The sequence below is a fragment of the Gymnoscopelus microlampas genome, assembly GCF_963454915.1.
Source record: "Gymnoscopelus microlampas genome assembly, chromosome: 9".
NCBI classification, from domain to species: Eukaryota; Metazoa; Chordata; class Actinopteri; order Myctophiformes; family Myctophidae; genus Gymnoscopelus; species Gymnoscopelus microlampas.
In genome coordinates this window covers 11,394,938-11,408,444 of record NC_139946.1, presented here as the reverse complement: position 1 = coordinate 11,408,444, position 13,507 = coordinate 11,394,938, and the positions used below count along the sequence as shown (strand labels likewise).

The window sequence follows — 13,507 nt, the reverse complement described above, 5'->3', positions numbered from 1 at the left end:
CCTCTATAAAGGGTTCTCCCTGCATTGTTTCAGAGACACATGATATAGCGTGTACAGTCAGCAATTCCCGGCGGACTCTAGATGAAATATGAGGTCTTCATGCTGAGGTCTATTGCCCACTTACCTCCCTGCATGAATGCAAAGGCATTCATCACAGACGCTGAACATGTGTTCAGTGTTTAAACCACCAACTGAGAAGTTCAGTGTGATATGGTTTGTTGAACAATATAAAACAGCATTAGGATATTGAAAATAAGAATATTTTCAGTGTAAGGGACAACCACTTAACAAATTTAGGAAAATTATGTCAAATAATATTAGTAAATAATGTGCGAGAACTACTGATTTTGAAGGCATTTGTAGAATCGGCCTCAGGTCCTAATTGCTTATACTGGGAATGTGGGAGAAGCCTAATTTATACTCCACTGCACGCCGGCGGCACGCGCCGGAAATAGCCGACCTACGTACAAGCTCACAACGCATAGTATCCACAGCACGTTCGGACAAAGTATGACACAATGGAGACTCTTTGTGTCTCCTACCGGTCCGCTGGTCATCAAATTATTGGCTTAGGAATGCGACAAAAACTGCAAAATGTCCATGAATTCAAGTCTCCATGGGGTGACTAATCGATAGGAAAAAAAGTCATTTTGGCTGTGAACTATCCCTTTAATTGTGACTCGTTACAGTGTTGGCCAATGAGATAGCTCGAAGATAGAACGTTTCTGCTGAGGAAGAGATTGTATCACCGTAATGATATTCCACTTGATAGACCATTTAGCTCAGCATAGCAAGATTCATCATACGTTTATATAATACCCCACCGCTAAATTATGATGATTATATTCACAACTGGTTACCCTAAGCCTTCACATTATTTCCTTGATGAGATACACTGCAGTTGATCAAAATCATTGTGTGTGTGTGTGTGTGTGTGTGTGTGTGTGTGTGTGTGTGTGTGTGTGTGTGTGTGTGTGTGTGTGTGTGTGTGTGTGTGTGTGTGTGTGTGTGTGTGTGTGTGTGTGTGTGTGTGTGTGTGTGTGTGTTTGTGCACTTTTCAGGAGTTTGTGTGGGAAGCATCCCATTACCTGGTGCGTCAGGTGTTCAGTGGCCTAAAGGAGATGTTTCAAGGGAGCAGAGAGATCCAGGTAGGAGAGCATACCTGCATACTGTGATATCCACTCATCTAACACCCCATCACTAATAACTACGAAGATACTCACTAGGGGACGATATGGGTATCTCACGATATCTGTGGTGATATTAGGCCCTCGATAACAATAATATCAGCGATATATCAATCGCAATATATTACGATATATTGCATGAAATTTTGAATGACATTTCACCAACGATATATCACGATAGTCCTTGTATTCAATTCATAAACACAAACAGTTCAAAATCATCATCACACAAATACAGAGTCGGAAAAACAACGTATCACAAACGAGAAAAAAAAGGGGGAAAAAACGTTTTTTTTATCGATTATTTATCGCGGGAGGAAGTATCGCGATATATCGCAATATCGATATATCGTCCCACCCCTAACACGCCCATTTGCCATAAGATGTTTATATCATATTTTAGGTGTAGGAGGAACATTGCACAAAGCACCTTCAAGCTCTTATTTCACTGGGACCAATGGGCAATTTGTCTTAGTACTGCTGCTATTCTATTCTATTATTCCTTCTTTCTTAGACATACACATTCAACATTTCTTATAAAGGCTGTGTGTACTGGAATTGTAAAAACGAATCCCCATTCAGCAACAAACTGATGTAGCACAACTGCTTAATGACGCACACTTAACTTATTTGAATAAGATAATCCTATCCAGCTGCTGCAGTGTTTGTTTACCGAGTTCTCCATAGTCTCAAGAGCCCACCGCTGACCCAATAACAAAAATAGGGTGTGATGACAATTTAAACACAGTATAAATCCTCAGTGTTCATTTATCCATTTGTGCACACTTGTTGTACAGTTAAATTAACACTCAAGATTTTACATGTTGTTTTTCCTCCTTTTTATTAATGACTAGTTTACTTAACCATTTCCCTGGCAGCTCCATCACATGGAATCCATTTATAGGTGTGATTCATTCAGGATGTGCACCTGTGGGGGGACTCATACATTATCTCCACAGGAAGAGAGTGGTCAGGGTAGATGGAGGACCCTCTCCCCACACACACACACACACACACACACACACACACACACACACACACACACACACACACACACACACATTCTCTCTGGGGAATGTATTGGGACAACCCAGGCTGAGATGAAAACTACCCCCCCCCCCCGTGGTGTGTGTGTGTGTGTGTGTGTGTGTGTGTGTGTGTGTGTGTGTGTGTGTGTGTGTGTGTGTGTGTGTGTGTGTGTGTGTGTGTGTGTGTGTGTGTGTGTGTGTGACTTTTAAGTGGGTCATGTCCTGCTAAGGATTGTGGGGGTGAGTGAGAGATGAGTAGGTGATGTACTCCCGCATTTGTCATCTCTTTTGCATTCCTCTCTTCTATGTCCTGTACATTATTACCACACTGTAAAATTCTCTGTATTCATTTAAATCAACTGATGATTTTACTCACTACGCACTTCACCATCATTTTCAAACCATCTTTTCTGATTGTCCATCAGTCAGATCAATCCATCCCTCAGTACATCATTTTCACTGTAATGCTCATTTAATTTGTTTTGATTGATTGATTGAAGACTTTATTAACAGTTTCATGCAGTTCGTTTTGATGAGCAAATGCAGCTGAAGGTAGTAATGTTTTATGCAGGAGTCGCCAACACATGCCGAGGCGTCAAAAGTTCACAACGTTTAACTCCATGTGACGACGCCTGACGGGATCTCGCTTCACAGCAGGAAGCTCCCCCCGTTTGTTTGCATAGAGTCGAAGTGAACGGAGCGTGACTGATTCAGTCGCACGGGTGTGACCGACTGACCGTACCATAACATCTATTCTACTGTAAATGAAACGTATCCAAAGTTTGTGTTATTACTTTCAGCTGTGTTTACCTATCAAAATGTCTGCCGTGAAAAGGATCTACAGTATTAAAGGGGAACTACTAAACCCTAGGCTCCCAAATGTTGAGTTTTCTACCATCCATAGATTTAAAACACTTCTAAAGGTGAACTGTAAGCAACACAGCTGCAGCTAATCCAATTAATAACAGTGCCGATGTGATCATGCCAAATTGACAATAGTCAATTAAGTTTATTAGCTGCAGCTGTGTGGCGTACAGTACATCACACGTACTAAGATCACCCTCGCACTTTAGATAATTCTTAACCTTTAGATGGCAGCAAACTCACAAAATTGGCACAAAAGTGGCCTAGAGTTTAGTCAAATGGAAAACAAACAAGAAATTTGTTTCTGGGTCAAGCTGTTACCTGCAGGCTTCTGTACTGGGGTATATTTGCCTTTCTTCCAGCTGTGTGTGTGTGTGTGTGTGTGTGTGTGTGTGTGTGTGTGTGTGTGTGTGTGTGTGTGTGTGTGTGTGTGTGTGTGTGTGTGTGTGTGTGTGTGTGTGTGTGTGTGTGTGTGTGTGTGTGTGTGTGTGTGTGTGTGTGTGTGTGTGTGTGTGTGTGTGTGTGTGCACCCATGGGTGCATGCTTGCACATGAATGCCGGTGGGACGCTAATAGGCCTCCCAGATCGAGTGCGTCAGAGACTTTGCTCATGCAGACAACACTGTTGATTTCTAATTTTCGGGGGGGGGGGTTTGGGGGCAGCTCTTCACCTGTTCCACACTAAGCGTGCACCACCTGTTTCCTGTAGAATACTGGAACAGGTTAAATATAGGAACGGGTTGGATGAATGCATCATCCATCTCTAGGCCTTGGAGGGAAAGTTGGTGCATCCTACTTGTTGTTCCAAGCACTCTTTTTACAGCTTGATTAATTGAACCCTTCACAGCAGAACAACTTCGTCAGCCAGCTGTCATTCCTGATGATTTGAAATTCATCGCTCTGACCTTGTCATACTTAACCATGCATGCGTGCACGCACGCGCGCGCACACGCACGCATGCATGCACACACATACACACACACACACAAATGGTAAGACATTTTCTGCAACCCTGAGACATTGGTTTAGGGTCCTACTTTGCTCTGAGTGCCTTCCATGTGCCTTGACTCTCAACAACTGTTGTCTTCCCTGTGTTTTGCAGGACTGGCTGACAGACAGCGCGAGGCTAATCTCCAAGACGGGCCGTACCGTGGAGTGGGTGACACCCTTAGGGCTGCCCGTCATCCAGCCCTACCATCGTAAACGCAGCAGAGTGGTAAGGATAATCAGAACGCATGTGGGGGTGAGGGTTCGGTTGATGTCATGAGAGCCCACTTTATGTTGAAATCTTGGTCTCATCTGAGGTGAGAGCGCAACGGCAAACAAGGCGTTGGTCTGTGACAGTGTTGATTTTGACAGCAAATTTTGAATTAGTTTTAGTCATAGTCCTTTGAATAAAATTCTAATTTAGTTTTTGTCATATTTTAGTCATCTGAAATGTTTTAGTTTTTGTCTAGTTTTAGTCGACTAAATCTACAGTTGATTTAGTCGACTAAAATGTATGTTGGTGGTGCCTTGATGACGTCGGAATGACGGATTTTACACTTAGTTGCATGCTGAAAATAGCAGATCTACAAGCTCACAACGCATCGCAGCGCGACGTGTTGTGAGCTTGTAGATCTGCTATTTTCAGAGCGCAACACCCGGGCGCAACCAAACATAAAATGACTTGTCTTTTAGTTCTACTGGATCTCTTCTCCACTAGTCCCTCACTAACATTTTAGTCTAGTTTTTATTTGTTGACGAAATTTAAATCAATTTAGTCTTAGTTTTAGTCATCGTAGCTTAGTTTTTATTTCGTTTTTGTTTAGTTTTCGTCAGTGAAAAAAAGTAGTCGACGAACATTTTTCGTTATAGTTTTAGTCGACGAAATCAACACTGGTCTGTGAGACATTGAATGAAATTGTTTGACACTGATCCTCCACTTTCTATGGTTCATTATGCTGCATAGCTTTCCCCTGACGTCATACATAATCAAACGTTGGCCTTTTCGAGGGGGAAATGTACTGTAAGCAGGTGTTATTTCTGTAGGTTAACAGTTACAGCAGATGCTGTTACAATAAATGTCACATGTCAGAAGTGAAGTTAATGACCTGCTTGTTGTCTTAGTTGCGTTCTGCTGAATGCCTTTAGCATCAGCTCTTTGCGTAATCAGTCAGAAAAGACGGACGGCTTAGCCAATTAAAGGCATTTTCCCATTTCCTTGTATTCTGCACATTATTGGGTGACCTTTCTGTTCTAAGGTTCTATTCCTGTACTTTCCCTGCTATTGCTGTCTCACACTTTCGACGCGTATTTAGACATCTGAAAGTAGCCTTTTCTCTGCCCATACTCTAAACTCCATCTAACACAGTGGTTTTCAAAGTTTTTGTGCCCAAGGCACAAAAATTAATTATTATATATTGCAGTAATGTGTGGTTGTCACAAAATCCCAAGGTACATCTGGACTTGTTTCACGGCACGCACACCAGTGTGACTCTCTCTCTCACACACACACACGCATGCACACACACACACACACACACACACACACACACACACACACACACACACACACACACACACACACACACACACATTCAGAACCCAAGATATCGTCATTTGAAGATTTGCTGCTTCATTCACTTCTTGTTTAACTTATTACTGAAAAAGGCTGTATCTCGGCTCCTGAGCACTTTTTTTTTACTATGTATTTTTGGCTGGCACAGTTTGCATTTTTTTATTTTATTTCATTGGCACTGAATGAGTTAAATGAACACTCAGGATTTGACAGTGTATGTTGAGAAGATTCGGCCCATCTTAACCTTGGTATTTCCCTGCAGCGTTCCCCGACTAGCCGGATCATTGGCATCATCATTTCACAGCACGATTTCCTGCCTGTTGTATTTTATTGGACTTTTTATGGAATTTGAAATGAAGTTCAGCATAAATCAACGGTAGTCATGTGGCTTGCTTGCACTTTAGCTCCGAGTCTCATCACGTAGTAGTCTCCTCTAAATTGGTTTCATCCTTGAACTCAGTCAGCGCCGGCTGCTCTGTGCCGTTTTATATCTTCGACTGTTGGGTCGAAAGAACACCATAGACCTAGGCCTGTCACAATTATTAATTTTTAAAAAGCAGAATTATCAGATCAACAAGCTTACAACGCGTCACTTTGTGACGCGTTGTAAGCTTGTAGATCTGATATTTCCGCTATTTTTACATTTTTTGAAAGTATATTAAATATGTCAGTAATTTCTTTGCATATTTAAAAAAAATCACACCCTGTGTGAAGGTAGCGGCGCCTTTGATACATTTTGTCATCGATATGTGTTTATAATGTGTTTATAGCCACGTGTCACGTGAAGCTTGACCAATCACTTTGTTGACGGGTCTGACCAATCAGAGCGTTGACGGGTCTGACCAATCAGAGCGTTGACGGGTCTGACCAATCAGAGCGTTGACGGTGAACACGGACAAAGTCAGGTATAGAGCAGGATCCGCTCTATACCTAAAGGTATAGAGCGGCTAGCGCCGCTAAAAATAAATACTTTGTGATGCATTGTAAGCTTGTAGATCAGCTTGTAGATCATCCACGGCACCCCTGAATTACATTGTTACTTATACTTACTTGTAGGACCCTCCATTTATGTCATATTACGGTACTTAAAAATGAAAATATTACCGCCTAAGATACAGTATGTCATGAAATAAACTTGAGAGAGTATCAATTTCCATCAGGGCAGGTTGAAAATAATTCTATACTTGACCACCATACTTGTTTAACCACTCTGGGTGGAACATTGGTCAAAAATAGCAGATCTACAAGCTCACAACGCATCGCAACGCGATGCGTTGTGAGCTTGTAGATCTGCTATTTTTGACAAAGAGATTTGGTGTAGGTCCAACAGTGATATGGATCAATTCCAAATATTATCAAAAAATTCTGAGGCACCCCTGGACCGGTGCCATGGCACCCACTTTTAGAAACCCTGATGTATAGGTGCACGTGCATTTCCACTTGGGAGACAAGCGTACTGACCCCCCCCAGGTAGAATCCATGTCCTGGTGCTGTAGACGTCAGCTGCGGAACGTGCCATAAATAAATCTTTTACTTTCTCTGTTGGCCGGCCGCAAGATGTCGGGTCAAGGCCGAGGGCTGATGCATGCCGTAAAACACCTCAGGATTTAAAGTGTGAACACGCCCCCGCTATCTTCTCTCTTTACCCGCCTCCCTGCTGGTTATTTTTAGACGCTGAGAGAATATCTACTTACTCTTTTCTCTTTCTTTCTTTCATGTCTGTCTGCTGCCCTGCTCTGTCCCTTTTAGTGCTCCATTACTTCTCTACTCTTTTTTTGGGGGGTTACAATCATATTCACTTTGTACATGTTGATCGTAATCTATAATTGCTTGTCCTCTCTCTCCCTCTCTCTCCCTCTCTCCTTCTCTCCCTCTCTCTCTCACCTATTACTCTGGCTGTTCCTCTGGAAAAAACACATCAGGGTCAGTTTAACCCATTAAGACCTGGTCCTTGACATGAAAAATCTGTGCCATTTTTCTATTTGAGCTAAAAAGTATTATCTTACACTTTGGGCTATTCAAAAATAGCAGATCTACAAGCTCGTAGCGCGGCACCGAGTGCCGCGCTACGAGCTTGTAGATCTGCTATTTTTGAAAAATCGTGAAAACGTGTGCACATCTTTGAATATATATTCTTTTAAAGCGATTTTTAACTCAAATACTTACTTCTGGGGGTCCCTGGAAAATATAGTATTTTGAGATGGGGGTCGGCGGGCAAATACGTATAATTTTGGGGGTCCTTGACATGAAAAAGTTTGAGCACCACTGATATAGAAACATAAGTTGTTTTTTTTTAAATGTTGGGATTTAGAAGACATTTCTAGAATCGGCTTCAGGTCTTAATGTCATGAGCCAGACAAGATTTCATTACCGAAAGAGTGGGCAAAACCATACCTATATTAAATTGTTCATAGGGTCAATACGAGTAAATAAATATATGATAACCTCTCCACAGGAGCAGCTTTTTCATGGTTATCACACATTTTGTTATTTTCCCCATACGTACATGACAGGTGAAAAAATGACAACATTTAAAAAAGAGTTATCATAATGAAACTTCCTGAGTTGATTACTTACATGAAGACAATGATTTATCGTTTTACAAGTTTTCTGAAATTGTATATTTATATATGCAAATTAGGCATTTAGTCCATGAGCCAGAGCCCCAAAATTGAGCCAGATATTGAATATTCCCTCGTTAAAAACCTTTGCCTCCAACATCTTAACAAAATGAAATAAGTATGTTGACTCTGGCTTTGTCCAATGTTCCAATGTTGATTCTGGAAAGTTATGCAAATTTGGGCATATTTTCCTAATGCCTAATTTGCATATTTAAATATACAATTTCAGAAAACTTGTAAAACGAAATATCATTGTCTTCATGTAAGTAATCAACTCAGGAAGTTTCATTATGATAACTCTTTTTTAAATGTTGTCATTTTTTCACCTGTCATGTACGTATGGGGAAAATCACAAAATGTGTGATAACCATGAAAAAGCTGCTCCTGTGGAGAGGTTATCATATATTTATTTACTCGTACTGACCCTATGAACAATTTTATGTAGGTTTGGTTTTGCCCACTCTTTCGGTAATCATTTGTCAATTTTGGGGCTCTGGCTCATGGACTAATGTGGTTAATGGCCACGGCTCTCTCTTAACCCCCCCTTTCCTCGCCATCATGTGGATGGAATGTCCTAGCAGAGGGCCTGCCTGTCCCAAGTGGAGTGGGCCGATAGGGTTTTCAGTGTACGAGTGCACCTCTGATGGTGTACCGTGATAGTACTGAGTGGTCTGAGCTGTAATGGAGCGCTCGGCAGCAGCATCGCCACAGATCTGCAGCACTACAGAGTCTCTGACAGGCGGCGTGTCTTCACCATAACGTTTCTGTGTGCCAGCACGTCTCCTAGATAGCATTCCTGTGTGTGTGTGTGTGTGTGTGTGTGTGTGTGTGTGTGTGTGTGTGCGTGTGCGCGTGCATGCACGTGCGGTCGTGCGAGTATGCAGGAGCACATGCAGCATGTACAGTGGTGTAAAGTAACTAAGTACATTTACTTAAGTACTGTACTGTACTACAATTTTGAGTACATTTTTACTTTACTTGAGTATTTCCCATTTCCAATACTTTTACTTCTACTCCACTACATCTCAGAGGCAAATATTGTACTTTTACTCCACTACAATTATTTGAAAAATGTAGTTACTAGTTACTTTTCAGATGTAAATTATTACATTATGAAACATACATTAACCGCTTTAGCCTTATTTTATGCCGAGGCTATAAGATGCGACACGTTGTGAGCTTGTAGATCTGCTATTTTCAAATATTGTAGTACTTTTACTTTTGGTACTTTAAGTACATTTTGATGCCAATACTTCTGTACTTTTACTCAAGTACATTTTGAATTCTGGACTTTTACTTGTAACAGAGTATTTTTATATTGCAGTATTGGTACTTTTACTTAAGTAAAGAATTTGAGTACTTTGTCCACCACTGAGCATGTACAAGCTCTGTGTGCAATGTGCGTACACAGAATAAATTGAGATGAACGTTGTCGGTGTTTGCGTGACTCTGTCTGTCTTTATGTGTGTGTGTGTGTGTCTGCCAGGCCCAGACATAAGCAGGTCTGTCAGAATGCCCAGCGTGCAGCCTATGCTCTTTCAGCCTGACACAGAGCCGAGGGAGGGATGCGTTGCGGGGAGGAGAGACCCCTCATAAGCAGGTGTATTTGGGAGAGAAAGAGTGTGGCAGATGGTAGGTCTCTCTCCTGAGGGTGCCGTCTCTATTCTCGGTGTTTGTATAGGACGGCGCGCTGGCGCCACATGAGCTGAACTTGCCCGGCCTCTCTGGAGGGCCAAATTGTTCTGTGTACGCCATTTTCTAAACGGTGCTGTCGTCTTCGTTCTGTTCTCTTCAAACATGCATAGCAGCAAAAAGGCAGCTCATTAGTATGGAGCTCCTGCACACTTCTGCTGTGAATCAACGAGTCAGTGTTTTAATGAATTCATGTATGGAGGTATAAACGAATGAATAAATGACATTTTAATAAGATGTATGCCCCCCCCCCCCCCCACACACACACACACACAATACACAACTGTCACCCATAGAGTTATAATATATCTAGAGGGCGGACTGCCCCGCCCCCTCCTATTCATTTCAATGAAAGTTTCTCACCAGCGGAGCGCTGGCCTGTAGGTGGCGCCGCCATTGCTGCGGTGTCAGACTCGATCAGCTGCTGCTGCGCGTCGTCAGTCAGCTGCAGTCACTGACTGCTCAGGTTACTCTTTTACCTGCTTTTGACTAACTTTACAATGATGTACAGAACATCGGGATGAACCTGTGTAGTTTATGGCTGCTCCAACAGCCAAGCAGGTAAAGAGTAACGTGAACAGACGGACAGAACCGCAGCAGCAGCTGACTGAGTTTGACACCGCAGTATAGAGCAGCAGGCACTCTAGCGCCCCTTCAGGGCTGACTGCGGTGGTCTCAAAAACGTAAAGGAAAACGGTCAGAAAAAGACTCGCTCTCTACATAAACTTTTAAGGAAGACTCCTTAGACAGAGACTAGTTGATACTGTAGGTGCAAAAAGTAGCAAACGTTTCAGTCATAAGACCTTCGTCTAAATATGGGAATATAAAAGCGTAGAGAAAAGTTGGACTGTATGTTAATGTGAAGTCTATAATGCATTATAAGCACATTTATAATACATTATACACTTATAATGTATAAAACACTCCTTTTAAATGTTTATAATTGTATAAATGCATAACATCTTATAACAAGGTTTATGAAGTATTATAAGTGCTGACCATAATGCATTATAAGTTCACGCGGAACAGCACATTATAACTACTAACTATAACTACTAACGTCAGTTATAAAGTGTCTTTGTTAAAGTTGTTATGCATAATTATAAACATTTATAACGAGGGTGATAAAGCCTTATAAGTACATTATTATAATGCATTATAAATGCGCTTAAAATGTATTATAAACCCGACCTTAATATACTGTACAGCCCTACCGAATATCTTTCTAAGAACTGTAGGTTATCCATCATGTTCTGCTTAGGTTTCCTGGACAGCCTGTCTCATCCTCCAGAGTAATTCTCTAATCTAGTTGCCGCGCATTGGACAATAGCAATGATAAAATCTCAGATATTCAGGAAGGTCACCGGTGCCCTGTGTAGATGGATTATGCCTGATTTATGCTTGGTTCCACCGGAGTGCTGCAAGCAACGTGTGAGCTTGTAGATCGGCTATTTTCGGAGTGTGACACCACACCAGTGCGCGACTAACTATAAATTGCGTTTTACCCGGTGGCTCGTAAATCCCTGGCCGCTGTGTGTGTGACTGGGGGTCGTTGGTAATTACACAATAGCAAGACAGACGAGATGAAGAGCCAGTAACAGCAAGTATAAAGTAAATAAGATAGAACAAAGGTGTGGGCCTTTGTTAATCAGACAACTCAGCGTGCTGGCCTGCAGGCGTGTGTGAGAGCATGTGTGTGCGCTTACAGGCACATGGTATGAATGCCTTTTCCTACATTCATGTAATGTGTGTATTTTCCATGGCTGATGAGAAGTGATGATGAAGCTGCAGCCGGCTAATAGGGAGACCGAGTGGAGGAGCATGAACATGGACCAGTGGGGCTGCCTAACAGGATTTTAAAGATACTTATCAGATCAGAGGTCACTTTTTCTCCGGCTCAGATTAGTTATTTGTTTGTGTTTTTTCCCCCTCACCCTCCCTTAGGCAAATTACAGTGAAATCTCTCTCCTGGTGGATGACACGATGGGAGGCAAAGGATGGATTTGTGTGGGCTTATGCAGTAGCGTTCGCTTCACGTCCCCTGCTGTGTGGAGAGAGTGGCTTAGGTGACCTTGGGTCTTGGTCTTAATTGACGATTTCCCAGCACAATGAGGTGTAGCCACACCAAACCAGATTAAAGGAAAAGTCCGGCCAGTTTGAAGGGGCACTGACCTACAGCGCAACTAATGAATTGCTAGATATATCTGACTTTTTCTGTGCTGATCTGTTCTAAGAAGGTGGATGCCGCATTGCCGCAACAACCTCCATGTTCCAGAGACCAGACTACTTTATTATATTACTGTCAAATTCAGTAAATTGGTTGAACAGCATGAATGTTGCTAACTCATTTCATGCACTGTGAGTGGCTCGTAAATGATCAGACATCTACGTATTCTAGATGGCAAAGCAACTCTTTTTTCTAGAGCATCATTTATTTCAAACCTGTGTTTCTATTTGAACAAGTCTTCTTTCAAATTAGCCATTTTACTGTCTTGCTACTGTATGCAGTTGGAATGCTTAATTTGTGTATTGGGCGGCCTGCTTTGCTCTTGCGGTACCTTCAGAATGAGGTGGTTCTAACTGGGAGACTTTGTCCCCAAATGTTGGTTTTGATGCATGTGTACGCGTTCGCACGCACACACACCTCAATCCCCCCAGTGCTTTAGAGCAGAAGTGAGCATGTCCCGGGGTACCGTGCTGATCTTGCAAAATCTTGTGGCATTTTAGGCTGAAATAATAAATGCAGTTTGAATTTTAAAAATCCCCGAGAGGTCAAAAAAAGAGAGAAGAAAATCGGAAAGTTTGGAAGAAAGGAAAGTCTGGAAAAGGTCAGGGGAAGTGTCTTGGGTGTGCGTGTGTGTGTGTGTGTGTGTGTGTGTGTGTGTGTGTGTGTGTGTGTGTATGTGAATACATTTACCATAGTGTTGGAGGGAAATGTCTGTGCCTATCGCCAGGGGAGTCTGGCGACAGGACTAGGTGACCCAGATCAGCAGAGGAACCGTGGGGGGGGGGGGGTACTACTGGGCGGGGCAGGGCAGCTCTTCAACAGGGCCAGATGAGTTGTTTTATTTATTAGCCACCCTGTGATGAATGGGGATTCCCTTCTCGGTGTCATCATGGCTGCTTTTTCATGGTTACTGATGGCTGTTTGAATCCACTGCCCTCTGTACGGTCATCGTCTGTAGGTGATTCGCTCCACAGGGGTCCTACAGTACCCTCCATGGACATCACAACCCGAGCTGTGGCCAAGGACTTGCTCATTATAACTCATAGGTCAGGCCCCCGCATGCACATCTGGTGTAGATTTATTATGATGAATGGGGGGCACGTAGTAGTGTGGTGACCCCCTTTACACTCTGCTAGGCAGCTTCTTATGCCTGATTTATACGTACTTGCACGCGGGTGTTGCGCACCCGAAAATAGCCAATCCACAAGCTCACAACCTGTCGCAGCGCAACACCTTATGAGCTTGTAGATCAGCTATTTTTGGTACTGTACGTACGTGACACCTGCGCGCAACTATGTACATTATAACTCAGGCGTTAGACCGTAACCT

At 42.6% G+C, this 13,507-nt stretch overlaps 1 protein-coding gene across 1 annotated transcript in view; it reads left to right on the top strand.

The window, feature by feature from the left end:
• The window catches only part of polrmt (polymerase (RNA) mitochondrial (DNA directed)), a 91,955-nt gene that overhangs the window by 49,200 nt on the left and 29,248 nt on the right, over positions 1-13,507 (top strand). Inside the window, exons 14-15 of the mRNA XM_084066473.1 lie at positions 1,062-1,148; positions 4,181-4,294. Coding sequence (XP_083922599.1) covers positions 1,062-1,148; positions 4,181-4,294 — 201 coding nt within the window. The remainder of the gene's footprint in view (positions 1-1,061; positions 1,149-4,180; positions 4,295-13,507) is intronic.